Consider the following 22,415-nt stretch of genomic DNA (forward strand, 5'->3'; position numbering starts at 1 on the left):
GGAATAGGGTACTTAGATGGGCGGCAACCTGGTTGGTCAAGCTTGTCTGGCTTAGGAGATACCTTCATTGATGTGGACAGCTCCTAGAGTCTTTCATCTTGATCCCATTTTTAAGTGGAAAAGGTATGAATTTTAAAATGACTCTTGAAACGTTCCTGAAAGGTCTCCTTCAAAGAACCCGTCAGCAGGGAAGCTGAAATCAGCCTCCACCCGAGGCCCCGGGAGGCGGCCGGTGCGCACCAGTGAGAGACGCCTCAGGAAACCATCCCCACAAGGTCTCGGGGGGCAAGACCCCTGGACTCCTCCCTCCTCTGCTGGACCTCCAGCGGCTCCATCTGAAAACCTGATTTCCTGAGACCCTCCCCGTCTCCTCATCCCCTGCTTCCAACCAGAGTCGTGGGGAGCTGGAATTGGAAATGACCCTGGGGAATCACGCCGTGTTTCCTGGAGGAGGGGAGCGGGAGTGGCAGCGCCGCGCCCGCCTTGTCGGGCCGGGACCCCGCGGCTCGCTGGCCCGGAGCCCAGAGCCCAGCCCGGCCCGGCGGCTCCGGCCCGTCCCCTGCGCCCCACGCCCGCCGGCTCGCGGGCCACTTTCCTCTGACGTCCGCCTCCCCGGCTCTGACGATCGCCCGCCGGCCGTCCTTATAAAGGGGACCGTGACCAATACTGGATCGATCGCCACTTCTCCGCACCCAGTGCCCCGCGCCGCGCCCACACCTATCAACTCGGCGCGCGCCGCATTCCTGGAGACGCCGGGTGCGGAGACGCGGGAGCTGGAACCGCCGGACCCTGCTGCCCCTGGGCCCCTGACCGCCCCTCCCGGGTCCCGCGCAGCCTCGGCCTCCGCCGTTCCCGAGAGCAGACGGGACCCGCGGAGCGCTTCCCGGCGCCGCGCATCTCCAGGTAGGAGCGCGTCGGGCCACCCCTCCTCCGACGCGGCTCGGTGCCTCCCGCGGGGATCCCGGTGGATCGGCGCCCACAGTCCGGGCCCGCGGGTGCGAGCTCGGTGATGTTGGGGCGCGGGGGTGCCGGGGGCGCCGGCGGCGCAAGAGAGACAGCGGCCCTTCCCGGTGTTCGGGCTGGCAAGGCAAAGCCCGTCCCGCCTGCCAGGAATCCGAGGGGCTAGTTCTTTGGCCCAAGGTCCATCACCCACCTGCGTGCGCGCGCGGATGTCTGAGTCTCCCCCACACACTCGCTGTGCGAACCGGGAGTGTGAATGGCCGTGGTCACGAGAGGGGGGAATAACAGAACAAGAATTCCAGAAAGTGAAGGCATTAGGACTTATCTCTCTTCCAAGAGTCTTGTTTTGACTGCCTCTGACGCCCCGTTACCTTTTAGGCATTTCTCTATTTTTGAACGTTTTCTTGTATGTGCCATTGGGGGTGGGGGACAGATTAGACCACTGGAGGGCGGTGGAATCCGGAGGGGGACCCCTTAAACAACACAAAGTCTTCAGTGGCTGCGGTGACTTGAACCTTGAGCATTTGTTGAAAATTGGAGGCCGTGTGATATTGAAATGCATTTTCCTGAAGTTTTTTCCCCCACAGATATTTGCATGTCACAATGCTTTTGGAACCATTCCCTGAAATTATTGAAAGGAAGGTTACCATAATGAATGAATGAACAATGAATGAATGAATGTATCAATTCTCAGAGTCATCTTTTATGATACAGTTGCACTACTGAGTAATTCCAGATGGAAAAATACCTAGCTCCAAAAAGCAAACACAGCACACTCTTTGTAAGGGATTTCTTGACCGAGTTACTGAGCAAAAATACAAGACAAAGTTAATTGTGCATTGCAAGTATTTCTTCCACAAAAAATGATTATGCTTCTTAAACAGCATTTCCAATTTGCTTCTGTTTCTTGAAAACTCGAAACAAGGTGGACTTGTTGACTAGAAATAGTGAGCTCATGGACACTCGTCGGTAATCGCGGTTGAACGGGAGATTTCAAAGCACTGTTTCTTTTAAGTGGTGCCGGCCCTCTCAGGGGCTGGCCGGTTGAGTCCTGGCTGCCTGTGTTGGCTTGGCTGGTTGATGAAGCATGCTGTTTTTCCCTCAGAAGCCTTAATGAAGTAGCCAGCTGCCGCAGAACGCGGAGCCCCAGGTAACAATGGCTCTCCAGGTGGAGGGGCTGATAGCCATCGTCGTGTTCTACCTGCTCATCCTGCTGGTCGGCATCTGGGCCGCCTGGAGGACCAAACACAGTGGCAGCTCCGAAGAGCGCAGCGAGGCCATCATCGTTGGCGGCCGTGACATCGGCCTGCTGGTGGGCGGCTTCACCATGACAGGTGGGTCCCCTGCGCCCACCCCTCCCTCTGCTCCCCTGAGTGACTGCAGGCAAACTTTGTTCTTTGTCCTTGGGGGATTACAAGTGTTCACTACTCATATATTTTTAAAATAATTTTACATTTATGTAGAACAAAAATGCAGCGGTTTCAAGTCAGTAGCACTTGAACAAATGATTTTATGATAAATCACCAGACAGAGTGTCAGTGAAAGCAGCCTGGGCTCCCTGGGCTGTTCAGTGGATGAGACAGTGAAAACAAAGAGGTGGAGGAATGTGCAAAATGTCTTCATCTTAAAGTTGTGTTTCTGTTCCTTAACGTGATGAAGTCAGCGTCTCCCCCTGTTCATTAATACAGGCAGAAAGCTGTGACTTTGAGTAACCTTAATGAATCCTAACTAGTCAATGAACACTAACTAGTGATGGTTTTAAACCTGGATAAATTAATTTGGGAGCAACACAATTGCAAATTGATTGATGTCTTGTTTTGAAATCCTATTCTCCCATTTAATAAGATAATTTACTCACAGAAGGAAAGCACATTTATTGTTAGGGATCCACAGCACTGGGGGGCAAAAAAAGATTTCCAGGAACATTGATATAAAAGGGAAACAGCCAGGGCATGTCGCGGTAGGAATCCCCCAGCTGCCAACCGCAGCTCTAACCCATGCGAGCCGTCTCTGTGCTGGGAGCCGCAGGAATCTCTCCTCTGCCCAGAGGTGGTTCTGAACAAGTGACGACTGGTTTTCTTTTACATTCTTCTCTCGGTTGTTGACAATAATTCTACGAAACAACAATTTAAAATTATATCTTTAATATCACTTGATACCTATTCACTGACAACACACATTTTTTTCATTTTAGAGTCTTTATTAGGTTTTTAAACATTAGCAGCCTAGCCCACACTAACGGGAACTCAGTGAGCGCTCATTGGAAAACTGTCACATCAGAATGATGCCAATCGTCAGCCCTGAAGTGCTCGTTAAAGGTGATTCACCCTGGATATCAAATAGTTACCAAATCAACCCGAAACCTGCAATGTTGTAGATAACTTTTGGACTCCAGAGTCTGCCTGTCAGATATCCACATTTTATGTTTAACTCTTCGCCAGATGTCTGTGGTTTTATTCGATCTTCATGGCAGCACTAGGGAAGGGCTCTGGGTGGAGTCAGGACCCAGAGTCACGTGGTCTGCAAGGACCAGAGCCAGGACCGCACCCTGGTCTGGCAGCCACGCCAGGGCCCCCACCACATACCACGTCCAGCCCTCCACAGCCTTCACCCCATTCTCCATGAAGGGGCCCAGGGTGAACAGAGCTCTTTTGGACCCTCTGTCTCTGGTTTTTTCTACACACACACACATACAGAAAAATATATGTTTTGCAAAAATATTTTCTCTGATACATAAGATGCAAAATTAGAAAAACATAAAAACATGAAGAATAAGAATTACACACACCTGCAGACGTTTGCTGAGACGTTGGCACAGGTTTTCGTGGCGTTTCTCTTACTATCCACTAATCAATGAACAACATGCACACCTGTATATCTTCGCTTCCAGTTTTCATTGTAGCCTGAACATCTCTTCTTTCCTCTAAAGACCCATACGTGATACTGTATCTGAAGTGGATTCAAGTATTGTCATTGTATTTCCCTCAGATTTCTCCTCTGACAAAGAAAACAGGTAGGAAAGCAAATTAAAGTGACCAAAGTTGTTGATTCAAAACTGTTGAAAAGAATAAATGAGTTGTGTATACCAAAGTATTTTGTTCATTGCAAATTATTATAACATTCTCCTACTCTAATTTAATATTTATTATGTTCATAAAGATAATAATTCAGATTTTTATGATTTAGAGTGATTTTTTAATCTAATAGGCTATTACAGTGTATTAAAAATTTGAATTATGATTTTTCTTAAAAAGTGTCATGCCTGAGCTCAGCTTTTAAAGATTTTTTTTAAATCTCTCAGAACAGAAAAAAGCCTTGATCAATATCATAATTTAATTAAAATCCAAATCACGTTATCTAACTCTTGTCAGATTCATTGATTGTATATTTTTGATGAAAAATAAAGATTGAAAATAAGAATGCATGTAATTTAGAATAATTCTGGCTCTCACTCGTGAACCTGACATGAAATATGCAAACCCGCAAAGCAAATTCTGATGTAGAAAGCATCAGATCGATGAAAGTGGAGGGACTGTAATCGTAATGAGTAACCAGCCTGCTGGTCTGTATTTTAATGTCTGCAATCATTCAGGCACCAATTTTCTTCTTAGAAAGACAGAGGAGACCCCCACCGTGGAAGATGATCACTGATAAGTGCTGTGCTTGTAAGACCATCAGACGTCTACTTTCTTTTTCCCTCTTATTTTCTTTTTCTTTGTGTGTGTGTGTGTGTGTTTGCTTGAGATTCTTTACTAGACGTTTACTTAATGCGGGGAAGCGTTGCTGGTGCGGTGCCAGCAGTCCCAGGGGCCTCGCAGGAAGGTGAGGGTCTCAGGCACTGTGCCTCTAAGAGTCTCTTCCTCTGGGTCCTGGTTACATGCCCAGTGCGAAAAAGCGTGTTTAAAGTTCAGCAGGGTTCAGGATGAGAAAAGCAAATCACAGAGTTTGCTATTTATCAACACCCACAGAAAAGCTACCGTGAAGATGAGAGAGGCAGCTAAGTACACGTTTGTCCACCTGAGAATTTTTATAGTAACTCTCCATTAAGTGCACTTAAAATTCCTTTACAGGAAGGTCTTTTCATGGTGACCTTTTAAAGTGGTGTTAACCCCTGAACATTCTCTCCTCTTGGCTTTGTATTTGGATTAAAAGCCAGATACATGTTGACAAGAGACACAACAGAAACACGTGGGGCTGGCAGTTTTGTATCCATATTACTCTCCTTATGTTCTAACTGTGAGATTTCAGAGAACTTTTCAGAGTCAAATTTTATTCCCCATTGGATGATACATCCCAGAATTCAGTCTCATATCTGATGAGCTTCATACCAGCCTATGTTCCTCATAATTTTACTCAAATTCTGTCGAGGGATAATTTTAAATATTTCAATCATACTCTTAAAAGGACATAAACTGCAAGGATTTGAGTGTTTCGTTAACTTTCCTTTTTCAGCAAGTATCAACTATTATATTGTCTTCTCAGAGAAAATGATAGAGTTTATAGCTTATTCTCAGCCCAAGCTTACTTAATCAAAATGTGGGGGTTTTTTTGGGGGGGGTCTGTGACCTCTTTTCTCCAAGTCTTATGTTAAAGAAATGTTACTTAATAACATCTGAAGAAAATGTATTTCTTGTTATTCTCTATGAAATAGCAGCCATCTTACTGAAAACACTGGATTAGAACAAAGAATTGCAAATGGCCATGTGGTCAGTGCTGTAAATTCTACTGAAGGCAGGTCTGGCGCTAAGTGTGAGGCGGGTACTGAGGAAGTCAGAGGAGGAAAAGGTCATTAGAACCCGCTTTAGGAGCCCTGCCGGTAAAAGTGTCACCCTCCTCCCTCCAGTCCCTCAACAATTTAAGGTAGTAATACAACTCAGTTACAATTCAGAACAAATTCACCAAAATCCTACGTACCCAGATGTTTACCAAGTGACTCTATTAATGAAAACACACCCACCCACCCACCATGCATGCACATGCACACCCACCCACACATACCTATACATATGCATGCATACACATTCCTTCATACATGCATGTGTGCATACATACACACGTATGCACACCCACACGCACCCATACATGTGCACACATATGCATACCCACACATACACACCATAGGCACACATACACATGCACACACATGCATGCATATACACATACACATGCCCCCACACACCCACACATATGCACACATAAACACATGTAGATGCGCACGCATAGGCACACGCACGCACGCACACACACACCACTGCTTGAGGACAACAGTCATGGTCAATGAGAAAAGATCAGTACCATTAAAACAGAAAGATCTTGAAATGAAGACCCTGGACCCCTGTGATGGTGGCTGTTGCAGTATTATTGAGATATAATATAACATATCGTATATGATCCCAGGCTTTATGATACAATAAATCACTTAAAAGTGCTGACGACTAAATGGATTTAGAACGTACCTGGGGCCACACGCTTCAGTGAAACCATAATGGGAGCTCCAAAGGTAACCTTAGATTTTCTCCATATCACTTTAAAAACCATAAAAATAGGTGAATTAATGTAAATAACAGAATGACTTAGGACATTGGAAATGTTTGATCTTTGCCGTGTAACCAATACCAAAAAAGTATCGAGAGCGCACATGTATTTTTCCTGCCTAAGTCCTTGAAGCCCAGCGCGCCTCCGCCGCGGTTAGAACCCTCCAGCCCGGACCCGCCGCGCGCCCCGTGGCCGCCTCGCCAGCCGCTCGGGGCCGAGGGCGGCTGGGCCGCGCTGAGCAGGTCCAGGGACGCCGCGTATGCCCGTGTCTTCCCCTCACTTTTTATTCTGTTGCAGCCACCTGGGTCGGAGGAGGTTACATCAACGGCACAGCCGAAGCCGTGTACGTGCCAGGCTACGGTCTCGCTTGGGCACAGGCACCCATCGGATACTCTCTTAGTCTGATTTTAGGTAAGCAAAACCGTAGACCTGAGTGACTCCGTCCGTAAAGCGTAGAGACCAGAAATACAAATAACAAGTCAAGTGATGTGGACCACGATCGTGGGAAATGAGACCAGAAACCCCTGAGCAGCTCTTAGCAGAAAGTGATAATACTTGTGTTTAGACCATCGGATCTCTTGATTACGGATTATGTTAAAAAAAAAAAAATGTCCCTTGATCTTTTAGTTATCAGAACAGTGGGTTTTGTAACAGAGTGATTTTTTTTCTTTCAAAAACAGTGTGGGTGTATCATTAAAAATGAATCCACTTGAATGATACCTGAATTTCTTTTTGTAAATCAAACTAGTAAAAGGTTGAGAATATTATGTAACAGAGAGTTCCTAATATTTTTTTGCACTTAGAATACTTTTAATGGCTCTCGTGCTGAATCAGATGTCTGAACGTCCTGCTGGGCCATCCAAACGCATGAAGACATTTCCACGAGAGCCGTGCTGGTCCAGGTTTCTCGGTTCACATGCCTCAGCCATGCCGGGCACAGCCTTGGATGCATACAAGGACAACTGTATTCAGAAATTTCCACTGGGTTGCTAAATATTTCTTGGTTTTACACTCACAGGATTGTGCAGACTGGTCTCTTAACACATCTAAGTGTGCTAAAAAAATTCCTGGAGACGTTACACAGAGTCAGAGATGGGCCAAGACTACTACTGTGTTACGGATTTTTTATTTTCTCACTGACACTTGCTTTCATGCCCTCTAGGTGGTCTGTTCTTTGCGAAGCCCATGCGCTCCAAGGGCTACGTGACCATGCTGGACCCGTTCCAGCAGATCTACGGCAAGCGCATGGGGGGGCTCCTGTTCATTCCCGCGCTCATGGGGGAGATGTTCTGGGCCGCGGCCATCTTCTCCGCCTTAGGTAAGGACCGGCAGGCGCTGGGCTGGCAGCATCACCCGGGCTGGGGAAGCGTCAGGTGCATGGCTTCACTTTCTCCAGCCTGAGGCGGGGCCACCCTGGCCCTCCTCACCTGGACCACCCCCTGCTTACAGTGTGGCCCCTCTGCTGACCTCCACTGGTAGGAGACATCCTTCAAAAATGCAGATCTGAGCAGTGCGTCCCTCTCCTGCTGAAAACCAGGCTTCTGAGCCAGGCTAGGAAGGCTTCTTGTGACTTGGGCTCTGGTTCCCTCTCTCCCTCCCTTCTTCTGACACTCCATTAGGCCCGTGCTCTCTGGTTTGGACTCATACCCCCTTTCCTTTCTCACCTCCATCCAGCCAGCCGGGAGGTACCTTCAGATCTTCTCTGGTGTCACTACCCCAGAACTGTCACCCTGGAAGCCTCTCCTCTGGTCTTCCTTCCTTGGACGCTGGGACTTTTGTGTTCAGTGGTCTTATCACTTGTAAGGTTATGTGCCTGTTTGTCTGTTTCCCAACTTCCAACCTCACAAAAGGCATTCTATGTTTCTTGAAGGCAGGACCTGTGTCTTGCTAGCTGTTCCAGTCTTATCACAAACAAGCAAATGAATGAATCACCTACAGCTACTCTTTCTACAAAAGAGAAGAAGGAAACCCGTGTCCCTTCCCTTCTCAGTGAAATCCCACTGCGTCCTAGAGTGCGGGCCGCAGGCTTGTTCAGGGATGTGGGAAATGGGCTCGTTCAGGTCTCACCTATGCCAGGATCCGTCGATGCTAAAGACATCCTGTCCTCGGACCTTGGATTCTCAGCCCACTCTCAAGACTTAGAAAAAACAGATTTTGGTGAGATTGTGGGAGAGCTTCAGGCTCAGTACCCCAGCCTTTCATCGAGGGGGCACCTAAGCAACCATACTGGGTGCAGTTCCTTCCCGATGACCAGCAGTGTCAGGAGTTCCTCATCCTTCCTGAGGGAGCTGCGTCCATGTGTGACACCAGGCTTCCCTCTCATCTTACAAATGGGGATAAATGGTTTGCGTCCACAGCCAGACTTTAAGTGGCCAAAACCAAAGTCGGATAAGATGAATTTCCTTCTATATTCCAGACTACAAGCTTGTGGTTTCAGTGTATCACCTGATCTGGTCTCTAACATCAGACTTTAGTTTACACCACCTTTCACTTCTTTCTCCCTAGACTCCCGTACAGTCATATCTTATTTTCTTGGCCTCCAGTTGTGAAATGAAGGAATGACTTGGTGGAGAATAGAAGATAATTTGATAGTTATAAATTGCTGTAATAACTCACTGAAACATGTTGCACTTTCCTGGTTCTGGGTAATCATTCTCCATAACTACCACGGCACAGCCTAATATATTTTGCATAAAAGCACACCTCCCTCCCCACCTGCTCTTATTAGCCAGGAAGCAATGGTAGCTTATTTGTCATTGGTTTCAACACCAGAAAATTTCAGTTTTAAGAACAAACTGCCTGCTGAGATGTCAAAAAAGGAGTGGGGTGAATGTCTAACAGGGTACAACGTGTTCACTCTTGCTGAAGAAAGACCAATTTATATAACAGAGCCCTGAAGGGAGGGTAGACTGAAAAACCCATTATTTCTAAAGTATTTTGGAAATACAAAACATAATAGCTAAGCCCTGAACTTTTCGGCAGTTAGTTATGTAAATATCTGTCTACATCTGTGTGTGCCCATCAGTATACGTGTAAAATATGTTTATCTCTTACACACACACACATACACATCAAGCAACAGACATGAAAACAGTGCCGCTGCTCTGGAAACACAGGCTCTGGCAAAGAGAATGTGTGTGTGTTTTTAAATTAGCACCTCTATTTTCTTCAAAAGCAATAGTTGGATGTAAGTCAAGTCAGTGTTACAAACAACCTGGGACGAGATCTGTCACCACCTCGCTGTGAATGTCACCACTGAAACTTACGAGAGTCTTAGACTATCTTCTTGGTACAAACAGATGACTTTCTGACAACTTCTTAAAGAAATGTCTATTTACACTTTTAACAGCTCAAATTCAGTGAGTTTTTATAACTTTAGTTGCAGTATATTTATTTCTGTGGCTGCATGAGTAAATTAGTATTTCCCAACAGATCTGGAAGTGTAACTTTGATGTGACTACAAATGATGGAATTATTTAGGAAGTATTTTAGAGAAAAAAATTATCCCAAACTTAATAGTGGTACAAAAGTGAATGACTTCTTTAAAACCACTGGGTTACAACCAAATGGCAGCATTTAGCAGGGTGTTCAATCTTTAGGCTCCAAGTCCAGTGATCTTCCTTCCATAAATATAGCTCCCTGCCTTTTGGAAGTACAGGATTAATAGAAATTTCACAGATGGGTGGAAAATTAAACAGTATCCCAAAGAGGTCAGGTAATAATTGGACTTTTCATAACTCATGAGATATAACTTCAAAATGTTGTTAATTAAAGCAGAGAACAAGACCAAAGATGAATGGCCAAAAATTGCAACTGAAGGTTTAACATGAAGTAAATAATCTCAGGAGAAATAAATAACTTGTTAGCTCTCCAAAGAACAATAACTCAGTCAATTATCCAAAGCCATTTACAAATAATTTACCTCCTTCCCTTGTCTTCACCTTCCAATTCCTTACTAGATTATTTCTTTCCTCAGTTGGTTTTTGCTCAAAAAATTAATTTAGTTTTGTTACCAAAGCCAAAGCACTAAGGCAAAAAAAGTCTTGAAAAATACTTTGTGTTGTTATCTTAGATCAAAATATCTTAGACTGCTCTTTAAAAGAATGGATTTTCATCCTGGGTGGGTGTTATAGGCAATCACCACGCAGCTGAGGAGCTGTGGCAGAACGTAAGATTGCAGTGAATGACTCGAAGAAACCATGGGTTTGTAGCATGCACGCTAACAGGATAGGAATATCGTGGCTGCATTTAATGACATGAAATATAAACGAGACACTTTTGAGCACAGTGGGGAAAGGGTTTGCAGAGCAACACGTGAATTCTGAACTGGCGGCCCCAGAGCCACCGTGGTCCAACTGTCCACACCTCAATGTTCTATTGAAGATGCAGACTTCAACAAAGTCATAAAGTCAGACAGAGACTGACTTCCAAGGCAGGCTTAAAATTTGGATGATGAAAATGATTTAAAGACGTGATGCTGAAATCTAGGACTTTTCAGTACCCTGCGGTCCTGGGAACAGGACTGGAAAATGCTCCACCAACAAATAAAATAAAAGCAGTTTTTCACAAAGTTGAAAGAGAGAAAGTTGGAAGGTGCAATTTACCAATCGCGTCATTTTCTCCCGCAAATTTGTTTCAAGCCTTGGTACCTTACGCCGAGAGTCATCTAGTGAAAGCTGTCAGACAGAGTCAACACAGATCAGCGAATGAATCCTGACTGTAAGATGTGGAAATGGGTGATTCTGCTTAAGGCTAGTTTTGCTCATGGATGGGGGCATATACACTGCGTGTGCCCAGTCCAGTCAGAGTCTCAGGTGGCCAGTGGGATCACTGTGAGGTCTCACAGCAGCGTTACATTTAGTGTGTGTCATGGGATTCTGTAATCATCCTGTGAGTTTCAGCTTTTCCCACATAAGTGAGCAAGGCACTAACTTCAGAGAGAAAGGTTTTAAACTCATGTGTGTACACATGCGTGTGTGCGTGTCCATAAGTAGACAGATGCATGTTCAGTCTGCAGAGAGTCAGGAATTTAGTGTGAAACTCCCCTGAGCTGTCTCGTCCGACCCTCCAGGCGCCACCATCAGCGTGGTCATCCACGCCGACGTGCACTGGTCCGTCATCGTCTCCGCGCTCATCGCCACGCTGTACACGCTGGTGGGCGGGCTCTACTCCGTGGCCTACACCGACGTGGTCCAGCTCTTCTGCATTTTCGTGGGGCTGGTAAGTGGGACCACTCTCATACTGTCTTTCTTTGTCTCTCTCTCTTTCCTTCTCTCTCCCTCCCTCCCTCTCTTCCTCCTTTTATAAAAGATGATGTGGTATTTTCTACTAACTGAGCAAAAATTAATAGAAATGCTATCTCTTACCAGACGTAATACCTGGTAAGTCCTATACTGTTTGAAATTTGTAATTTCTCCATGAGTTAATTAGATGAGAAACTCTAGTGACATTGTGAGAATCTGACAGAAAAGTGGAGCCTCAGTTAACTCCCAGGAAGGCCTAGGACACCCTTTCTGGCACCCTTTCCTGCTGCAAATGTAACTAGTGAGGAGGAACCAGCTCTGTTGGCTCCTAGGTGAGGCCCCACTTGGCTGAATAAAAGGCCAAACACAGCTCGTTTTCCAAGCTTCAAATTGCTATGCGTACAGACATAACTGATCAACGTATGCCTAAAACTACATCCATTTCTCTAATTCTGTTGATTTTGCATTGTCCTTGGAGCTGCACAGATGTAAACCCAGGTCCCATGTGACGTCCCCTCTGCTCCCCACCCCCTTCTTCCCTGACCCTCTGAGGGCTGCCCCATCTCCCTCCTCAGTCCTTTTGGGACCAATGCCATGGCTCTGCTTCAGGCCTTTGGGTGACTTCAGTGCCACCTCCTGCTTTTGACTCCTCCCTTCCTCTGATCTCACTGTTTACATCTACGACAGAAGAATTTCAGAAGAAGTACTGTTAAAATCTTTTTAAAACTCAGAAGAAATTCCTCTAACTTCCAGTTGCCCACAAAACAAGACACAAACCCCTTAGTTTGCAGGTCAGGATTCCCATCACTTATCTGTCTTTATCTCTCCCGTTTCCCTGAGTCACCCAGGCCAGCATCCCTGTCACCCAGCAGGTGTGTGGGTGCGTGCACACCTGCACACACACACATGCACACACTGCGCATGCACACCTGCACACACACGCATACACATGCACACACGTAAACACACATGCACGTACACATGCACGCACACACACATCCTGTGGGGTCCCCACGCTCCACCTCGCTCCACCTCGACCAGCTCTCCCTTGCCCTCCTCCCTACTGGTACCAGGCTCAGTCTCCAGGGTTTGTTTCACCCACCAAGTTCTCAACAGATCTCTCCTCATCACTTTAATAAATGGGTATCTTCCTCTAATTCAAAGAAAACACAAAAATTTCTATATGTTTATACGTAAAGTTCTCAAAGTTAACGTTTCCTTCACAGAGGCTTCCGGTGGCTGCTCTGCAGCTGATAGAACACAGTGCGATTAAAGCACAGAAGCTGACAATGCATTACATTAACTTTTCCAAGTCTCAGTGTCTCACAGAGAACCTGCTTCCAGGTCCTCCCCTGAGCAGGAGGGAGGGATGGCCAAGCCGGGAGGCTGGTCCCACGAGTCCCAGAGGCCGCACACAGCCTGACACTAACGCGCTCTGCTTGCAGTGGGTCAGCGTCCCCTTCGCACTGTCCAACTCCGCGGTCACCGACATCGGGTTCACGGCCGTGCACACCAAGTACCAGAAGCCTTGGCTGGGGACCGTCGAGCCATCTGAGGTCTACACGTGGCTTGATAGCTTTCTGTTGTTGGTAAGTGATGCTCTTGCCCCAGGAATGCCGTCTCTCCCTTGTCCTAAAACCACCCATTCCCACTGCCGGAGAGCTCCAGCTGGTCCGTGGAAGCCAGACTTGACCTTCCTTACAAAGGCTGATGGCCCAAGTGTCCAGAGACACTCGTAGGTAAATTATGACCTGTCAGCTCAAGTAGTCACTGAAAATACTGATGAACATGCATTGGCGTTGGAGGGCGTTCATGGTTCGTTGATACACGGGTTGCAAACCAGAAGGAAAAGCTGTGGAAGAGTATAGACAGACTGGAGGCAGAGGATTGTGAATTTTAGAATTTCTTCTTTTACGTTTCTTTTTTTTTTTTTTTTCTTTCACTTTTGAGCATGTATGGCTTTGACAAGAAGGAAATTGCTCTGGACACTCTGATTAGCACAGACTGGCAATAATGAACAAGAAGACATCCCAGGTTTAGAGCCCAGTGAAGGGGCCTAAGAAGCACCTCTCTGTGCTGGGGTGTGGGGGGCCCCTCATCAGCTCGCCCACTCATATGACAGACGTGCCAGAGGATTTTCCCGGCCTCCTCTCTAGCCACCCCCACCCCTGACCTCACCTTGTACCAAGTACACACTGGGCTCAGAGCTGCCTCTTGGGTTCCTCCTTTTTCTTTCTCACTTGGAGTCTTTCCCAAGAACCCGCCTCTCTCTCCATGTCCACCTAGTGACACTCCCTGATGCTTACGGACCGACTGCAGTGTCCTTCCCGTAGGCTTTCCTGGTCCCCATGCCACAGTCTGCCTCCCTCTGCGACCCCAGATGATTGTTTCTCCTCATTTCTGTACTCTTCATTCTTTATAGCATGCAACAAACTACAGGCTAGTTCAGTGTCTCCAAACTGCTTCATGGTACGTCCTGAACTAGGATGTGAAGCATGCCCCAGCGTAGGGATATGCAATTATAAATTGCTTCTATGTACTGTACTCACACATTGTGTAAGTCCTTTAATAAAACCACATTTAGGTACGAGGTAAAACGAGCGTAAGGAGGAGTTCTAGTGTCTTCTTGATGCCCTGCACGGCCCCGAGCCCTCTGCATGCCCGCCTGGAAGACACCGAATGTGCTGACCTCCCAGCGGACAATCTCACAAGGGCAGGAACCATGCTTCACTCACCTTTGGGCTCTGACAACCAGCACATCGCCTGGCCCACGAATGGAGTCCAGAAATATCCATTGGTCTGTTTTGATTCAAATTAAGCTTCATCGTTTCAGAATCTTAATTTTCTGAGACAACTTTGGTGGTTAGAACCCCCAGGAAAGAACAAATTGAAGGCTTCCGGTAGTTGTAACGCAGCTTTACGTAGGTAAATTAAGGAAAAGGAAGGACTGCGCTATGTAATCGTGAAGGAGGAGTTCTGGCCGCACCCTTGGAGCCGTGACAGCGACTTAATGGCAGCAGCGCAGATGAGTGGCGGGTGGGACCATTTTCTTCACTCCAGAGCCATACAGATGACTGCTCTGAACGTGACTGTTAAAAAAAAAAAAAAAGTCTCACGTTAACAATGCGTAACAGCTGCTGCTGGCCTCCGGCTGATTCTGCGTCCCTGTGGTTGTCGTGCAGATGCTGGGCGGGATCCCATGGCAAGCCTACTTCCAGAGGGTCCTGTCTTCGTCCTCAGCCACCTACGCCCAGGTGCTGTCCTTCCTGGCAGCCTTCGGGTGCATGGTCATGGCCCTGCCCGCCGTCCTCATCGGAGCCATCGGCGCGTCCACAAGTGAGTCTCCTGCGGCTTCCCCACGTGGTCAGTTACCACCTGCCCTCCCTCCCCTCCTCTCACCGCGCGCAGTTCATAGCTGCCCATCGTGTTACAAATTCAACAGATTGTTTTCTAGCTTAGATGTCGTTTGCTCACATCACCAGTAAGACTTCTGTGAGGACCCTCCCCACCAGGGTTGGTGTATCGATGGATTCTCAGCCAATGTGCACACCGACATCATGGGGGGAGGCAGAGGGACACCCCAAAGTATCTATTTCTATTCTACCCCACTGGGATTTTATTTTAACTGTCTAAGATAGCGTCAAGGACCAGTGTTTGTTATAAGTCCCCTCGGTGAGTCAATGCCAAGAGCCACTGGCTCAGAAGAAGTGGACCTGCATCTGTATGACCGCTAAGGACCACTTTGAACTTGAGGGTCCTGTTTACATTTTCAGTGGTTTTTTAAGTAAAGGTTTTCTTTCTTGCAGAAATCAACCCATCTGTAGGTAAAGATAAACTAAAGCACTAAGTCCCTTAGAGCGTGTCTCACTCAAAACTGGTAAAAAGAGCTTTTTAAGGGGCTTATCTCCCAGGATGCCTCTATCTGGAACACTTATTCAATCTCACCTTTAATGTGATTGTGCCCATTCATTACTTCTGAACCTTACGTTCCCAATGCTATGCCGCTTTCAAGAGCATTTCATGGAAATACAGCGCATTAACCCCACATCCGGGGAGCCCTCTAATAGAGGCAGTTAGAGCAGATTAAAGAAGTTTACCTTTCAGTCGGCTGCGTTCCGTAAAGATGACCCAGGGTGATGCTCACAAGGCTGCTGTGACTTCCAATTAATAGAGATGATAATTGGATTATTTAATTTTTAAGAGTGCAGTCATGGTTCCTAGTGTATTCTGTACTCCACGGTTCACCCATGATGTGAGTAAACACTCAAAGTGGCTGACAAAGGTGACTGTGTGCCTTTGAATAGAAGATAGCATTTATGTCACAACCAGAAAACAGGTCTGACCATTAGTGGATGGGTGGGTGGGTGGGAGGGTGTTATAGGAAAACAGACTAAAGGAAAAAAAAAGGTAAGCCTATTTTTTCTTGAATTAGATCTGCATTCTTGGTTGTTATTTCTGCCACCACAACATCTCAGTTAACACTATAAAACTGGCCCCATCAAAGTATGACTTTGAACAATTGCAACAGAAAAATCGGGGAAGGGACACCACTCCCCTCTGGTCCTGTAACCACGACATTGAAGAAGTTGGGCGAGTGAAAATGGAGCTGTACTCAGGGCCATTTAAAGCTTCCGTGCAGTCTTTGGCACCTGCTAGTGCACAACACACTAAAGAAGTCGTGCTTCTAAAGATAATCCTATGTTTCAAGTCCTTTTACCATGGAGTCCAAAACCCCTGAAAATTTCAGCCTTGTAATTGCACTTTTTACTCAATAAGAAGGAGCAGTCCTTGATCTGTCATGCCTGTTTCCAGTAAGTGGAATTCAGTGCAGGAAGGAATTTACCTGAGAGAAAAACAATGCGGAGGAAGCTCCAAAACAAGGCTTCATTGAGGGGGAGAATGTGTGTGTGCAGCTGAGGACCGAGCAGTGAAACACCAGGAGCCCTCCCACGTCTCCCAGGGTTCGGAGGCACACTCCACGCTTCGGCTTAAGAACACTTACTGTCTGTGATTCTGCACAATGTAATGCCACCGCAGCGGAGGAGAAATGTAAATAAAACCTCTCCCATTCTGTGCAGGTCTTGTGGATAAGACTTAGTGTCACCAAAACCCGTGAGAAACCAGGACCAATGAGACAACTTCACTGGACCAGTCCAGGGACCCCCCACCTAATTAGACCAACATCCCCGGTTAGACTATTAGCTGCCCCCGCGATTAGACTAATCCACGCGTCCTGAATTATTTTGAAAGCCGCCTGGTGAGTGGGGTGACCCAGGTGAAGACCGCTGGTGGTTGTGTTTGTTGTTTCTGCCCACAGACTGGAACCAGACCAGCTACGGGACCAAGGACCCCAAGGAGAACCAGCAGGCAGACATGATCCTGCCGATCGTCCTGAAGCACCTGTGCCCCGTGTACGTTTCTTACTTCGGCCTTGGGGCCGTCTCCGCCGCGGTCATGTCCTCAGCCGACTCGTCCATCCTGTCGGCAAGTTCCATGTTTGCCCGCAACATCTACCAGCTGTCGTTCCGACAAAACGTAAGGATGCCTCCCTGCGCATGGTGTACCTGTGCTCGCTGTCGTCTTCCTAATACCCCGCGTGAGAGTCTGACCCTGCCTCCATCAAACACGGCGGGTTAAACTGTGCCGCGCCGTACGCACACTGCGCACGGAGGCGTTCAGGGCGCTCCGTCAGTCGCACTAATACTGGAGGGCACTAGTCACTATGACCGTTTCCCAGGAGATACGGTCACATTGCAGTCATTTAAACATCTTCTCTTCATAACAAATCGAATGATGAAACCTAAAATATCTTAGACAAACTTTGAGTTGAACTAAATACGATAAGAAACCTGAGACCCCTGGTGGGGACAGAACGTGGTAAGTCTTGATTCCGTGGGTGCTGGTGTCACTCCTGCCCCCTCCCCGCCGGAGCCCAAGTCCATCTTGGTCAGAAAAGAGCCTCTCAATTTGATTTTCCTTATTGAAGCAGAGGGTGTGGAAGGCGCTCACCGAGGGGCCCACAGTCCCCTCCACCCTCTTCCCCGGCTCAGGCCGGCCTCTCCCTGGGCTTCCCGGGTCCCAGCCTACAAAGCGCTGCCACTTGTTTTTTAAGGTTGCCCTCCTCTGCGCAGAAGGCAGAGGGGCCACGCCTCCCCCGCCACATTAAAAACCATTCCTGAAGGTGGGAAGTAAGCTTGCTGGTTCCCCTATGATGACACAGGGCTCAGCCCACCCTGGGATGCAGCCAAGGGCAGGGTGGTCTCTGTTCCTGCACGTGTTCACTGAGACCCTCCCCAGCCCCCCGTGAGGCTTGCCTCATGTGCTTCACTGTGGCTGAGGCTGGGTCTGCCCATAGATCGAGCCAGGAGGACCCGGGGACTCTTAGAGCGGCTTTAAAGCACAGGAGGGCTTCTCAGTCTCTGCACGTCCCAAGAGAAACTGACCGGCTGGCGATGTCTTGCAGGCGTCGGACAAGGAGATCGTGTGGGTCATGCGGATCACAGTGTTCGTGTTTGGCGCATCGGCGACGGCCATGGCCCTGCTGACGAAGACGGTGTACGGGCTGTGGTACCTGAGCTCTGACCTGGTCTACATTGTCATCTTCCCACAGCTGCTCTGCGTGCTCTTTGTCAAGGGCACCAACACCTACGGGGCGGCCGCCGGCTACGTGTCCGGCCTCTTCCTGAGGGTGACCGGCGGGGAGCCATACCTGAACCTGCAGCCCTGGATCTTTTACCCCGGGTATTACATGGATAGAAGCGGCATTTACAATCAGAGATTCCCGTTTAAGACCCTGGCCATGGCGACCTCCTTCCTCTCCAACATTTGCTTCTCTTATCTCGCCAAATACCTGTTTGAGAGCGGAACCTTGCCACCAAAGTTGGATGTATTTGACGCCGTTGTCGCCAGGCACAGTGAAGAAAACATGGACAAGACAATTCTGGTCAAAAATGAAAACATTAAATTGGACGAACTTGCACCCGTGAAACCTCGGCAGAGCATAACTCTCAGCTCGACCTTCACCAACCGAGAGGCCTTCCTTGAGGTCGATTCCAGTCCGGAAGGCTCTGGCACTGAAGATAGTCTGTAGTCGCCCATCCACATAAAACTCCGCTTTCTCAAACAGCACGCTCGCAGGCTAGTCCCGGAGGATGGTTTGCAGCATATAAAACATATATTTAAAAGCAATGCTCACGAGGACAAAGACCCATATCCTGGTGCAGATGCTCAAAGGCAAGACAGGCCAGAAGGAGGCCCCTCTGAAGCAGCAGCTCTCTCTCCAGACTTCTCATCCTCATTCAATTCTGACTCTAGTAGCTCTGTTCAGACGTGAATCAAGCCCCACTCAAAGAAGAGAGAGTCAGACAGACCGTTCACCTTTGTTATGGAACAAGGAAGTCGAAACGAGTGAACCAGAGGTGGGCAGTCCTGACCCGACTCTGTGCACTGACGCCCCGCGCGTCTGGTTTGAGCATCGCACTGAGGTCATGAGAGTCCGTCCCCATCACCCCACTGGACGGTGCAGTGAGTTACTCAGCTCACCTTCTCAAGGTGACGAGTGACTCCTTCTTTCACGTCTTAACTTTAACATTTGCTGAATATGCACTTTGTTTTCCTTTGAGTAGCGGTGTGTATTATCCTGAGCGCAGGCAAAGCAAACACCAAAAAATATCGCGGAGCGGCATTTCCTGACGTGTGAGGCAATCGGAGAGGACAGTCCATCATGGTAGAGGGTCCCTGGTTCCTTGGAGAGTGTCTGCAGCCACCACATGCCTTGGGAAAAGCACCCAGTGAGGAAGGCAGGGGCACTAGGGAACTTCAGAGCAATAAATCACAAAGGCCGTTAAGTAGAGAATGGAACTTCACCTTCATCTGAAGCTCATAAAGTTTTGCTTCAAAATAAAAGAAATAATGTTTTTAATAGCCATCTAAATTAGCACAGGAAGTGAAACTGAGCCAGCCATAAGGTGAGGTAGCTACCCACGGATGGTTAGTGAGAGACAGACAGACCACACCTGCTGCTAGTAAACTAGAAACACAAAACCACCCAATTTGGGATATTCATTCATGAGGATGATTTAATGTCAGGAGAGCTACTCGGTGGCACTTTTTTATGCATAAGCCAGTCTTCAGTCCTGGACACATCACCACTCCAAATGATAAAGAGTGAATTTTAAAATGCAGAAGAAAGCAGAAAGTGAAAACAAGTCCTAATGGGAAGAAATCGTCCATTGTAGCATTTGACGTCTACATAACTTTCATGAGGTTGGTCATTATAGATTATTTTGCTCCTTTTCTGGAGTTACAGAAATATATGTGTATACATATACATAATGGTTTGTGTCCATTTTAGAATTTTAAATGCTTTCTCACCAGGCGTATTATAGGAGCAACGGGCGCTGTGTCTACAAAAGCAGAATGAACTGACCTGATGAAAAATTATCCAAGTATCTGATCCAAAAAAGAAAGGCAGGCTGAATTATTCAAGCTGAAGCACTTTTTCCAAAAAAAAAAAAGAAAAATTCTTTTTTTGCCATTCGTAGACAAACTGAAGTTAATTCAATATTTGATATTAAGTCTATAAGTTGTGTTTGAGAAGCTAGAATTCCTTTTTTTTCATTTCAATTGTCTAAAAGCATCAAATAATAATCTCCCTTGTTACTGAACATACATTAAATGTACAGGGTAATGGTTTAAATATGAAATTAAGTAATTTTACATGTTGCAATGTCCCGCATTTTTAATGCGTTAGCCAAACGTGATGGTGACTATGACTTTGCATTCAGAATCTTTACCAAGCATCATCCATAACCTGAAGGAAAGAGAATTCTTGTTACTCACCTGTGTGATCAGATTCTCCTCTATGCCCGGTACCCTATGGAGTCCTTGGAAAGGAGCATGGTTTTGGAACCAGTAAGTGTAGGAGTCCCAAGATTCTCAGGCATGGATTGAGAGAAGAACCAGGGGCAGAAAATACATAAAAAAAAAAAAAAAAAAAACTACCAAGCTGGAAACATTTGACCCCTAAAGGTAATTAATGGATGGGGCCTGCAGCTCCCGGGAGACGTGCTGTTTCAGACTTGCCACGCTTCCCAGCGCACTGCCTGGGTAGTTCTTTTCACCCATCCGTCACCGTAAGTTTTTGTTTCAACTCCTTGAGGCACATGCTTCCAAAGAAACTCATCACCTGTGGTCAAGTAGACTGAAACAGGGCCACGTGGTCCCCACTGACACTATGCTTCACAGTTTTGTCAGGCAACAATTGTCCAAATGATCATATTTAAATCCAATGAAAAAGAATAAATACTAACAGTGAAAATTTCTTCTATTTCATTCATTTTGTAATAGTAGAAAGATAAAGGGGGAAAAGGTTTACCTTGTTGAAAATATTAAAAACTAGAAAACTTAAATAATTTAAGCTAATAAATAATGTTCTGTTTTTATTTAACTCATTATTTCCTACCTACTCTCAAACTAGATATACAAAAGATTAGTTTCATGTAAAATACACCAGTGGATGGCTAGATATTGGCAGACAATTTTTTTTTCAAAAGGACAAAAAGGTTGAGGATCTAAAGGAATGGAACACTGGTCCCAAGGTCTTTGTTCGGGTTCACGCACAAATTTCCCCCACGTTCCAAGGGAGGAACGAGGCTGTGGAACGTGGTGGAGGGTCTCCGTGCTCATCACTGGCTCTGTCTTGGCATCATAGGTAACAAGCAGCCTTGTAGTTGACATACTTCCCCATTGGACCTAATTTTCAAAAAGCCCATCCTCCATGAAAAATAAAACAGAAACATCCCAACATAGGCTGTGTTAACCTTTGGAAGCAATACCTGTGGATAAAGCGTTAGAATAAAACAGGTTTGTTATTTTCAGAACATGTTACAAGTGTAACATGTTCCTTGTGTTGCTTTAATGTTGTTGTTTTTTGTGTGGGTTTTTTTTTTTTTTTTCCACATATACTCTTCAAAACATCCAGCTTGCAGCTGGACTGAAATGTCAGCAACAAGCTTTCCAACACTCAGCATTAAAATCCAACCTCATTGCTACACTTACAAGTAGTGAGTTTCGTGTGAGTATCAAATGAATGTAAGCTTGCAATCAGTGAATCTAATGTAATGGCCATTAGCTTTCTTTGTTTGGAAATGACAAACTAGTGTTGTATTTTAAACATAAATGTGACTTTTTGTTTTTAGCCTTTAAGAAGATTTACTCTGGTATAATGTATAATTTATCATAAGTTTGCTACTGAAGAGAAAGATACACATAATAGTTCTAAACGTATATTTTTGTCTGTCAAAATATTATGTAAATTGTGCTTCAAATAAGTAGATTTGCAACTGTCCATGTAAATGTCTTAAATGTAATGGTATTATATTAAATTGTGCTGGTGCAATTCAGGATATGATTGTCTGGGTTTGGCTTTGGGGGCCCTCTCTTAAAAGGAATATACATGATGCTTCAAGACAGTTAAGCACTGGAATTGAAATAAACCATCTCGTTACTGGAACAAAAGCAAATGCTCAGCGGAAATGTTGGACCTCCCATAAATCTTGGGGAAGTCTGATATGGTGTCTCAAAAAAAAAAAATGTGAATTACTTTTCTTGGAAAAGAAGTTCTTTCACTGTATACAGGCCTTTCTTTGAATCAAAGAAATCAATAGACATTATATC

At 46.4% G+C, this 22,415-nt stretch overlaps 1 protein-coding gene across 1 annotated transcript; it reads left to right on the forward strand.

The window, feature by feature from the left end:
- The first annotated feature begins 537 nt into the window (after positions 1-537).
- SLC5A7 (solute carrier family 5 member 7) lies at positions 538-22,146 on the forward strand. Its single transcript, XM_032493656.1, has 9 exons — positions 538-903; positions 2,066-2,294; positions 6,793-6,906; positions 7,658-7,813; positions 11,567-11,715; positions 13,184-13,327; positions 14,921-15,074; positions 17,056-17,273; positions 18,202-22,146. The coding sequence occupies exons 2-9, from the start codon at positions 2,117-2,119 to the stop codon at positions 18,826-18,828; spliced, it is 1,740 nt and encodes a 579-aa protein (XP_032349547.1). The 5' UTR covers positions 538-903; positions 2,066-2,116; the 3' UTR covers positions 18,829-22,146.
- The last annotated feature ends 269 nt before the right edge of the window (positions 22,147-22,415 follow it).

This window comes from Camelus ferus, chromosome 12, assembly GCF_009834535.1.
Source record: "Camelus ferus isolate YT-003-E chromosome 12, BCGSAC_Cfer_1.0, whole genome shotgun sequence".
Lineage (NCBI taxonomy): Eukaryota > Metazoa > Chordata > Mammalia > Artiodactyla > Camelidae > Camelus > Camelus ferus.

Bases quoted from the DNA above. Each gene is read 5' to 3' on its own strand.
- SLC5A7 (XM_032493656.1), top strand. From the start codon at position 2,117: ATGGCTCTCCAGGTGGAGGGGCTGATAGCCATCGTCGTGTTCTACCTG. The intron at 11,716-13,183 runs GTAAGTGGGACC...CTCTGCTTGCAG, and splicing joins TCTGCATTTTCGTGGGGCTG to TGGGTCAGCGTCCCCTTCGC. The intron at 13,328-14,920 runs GTAAGTGATGCT...GTTGTCGTGCAG, and splicing joins TTGATAGCTTTCTGTTGTTG to ATGCTGGGCGGGATCCCATG.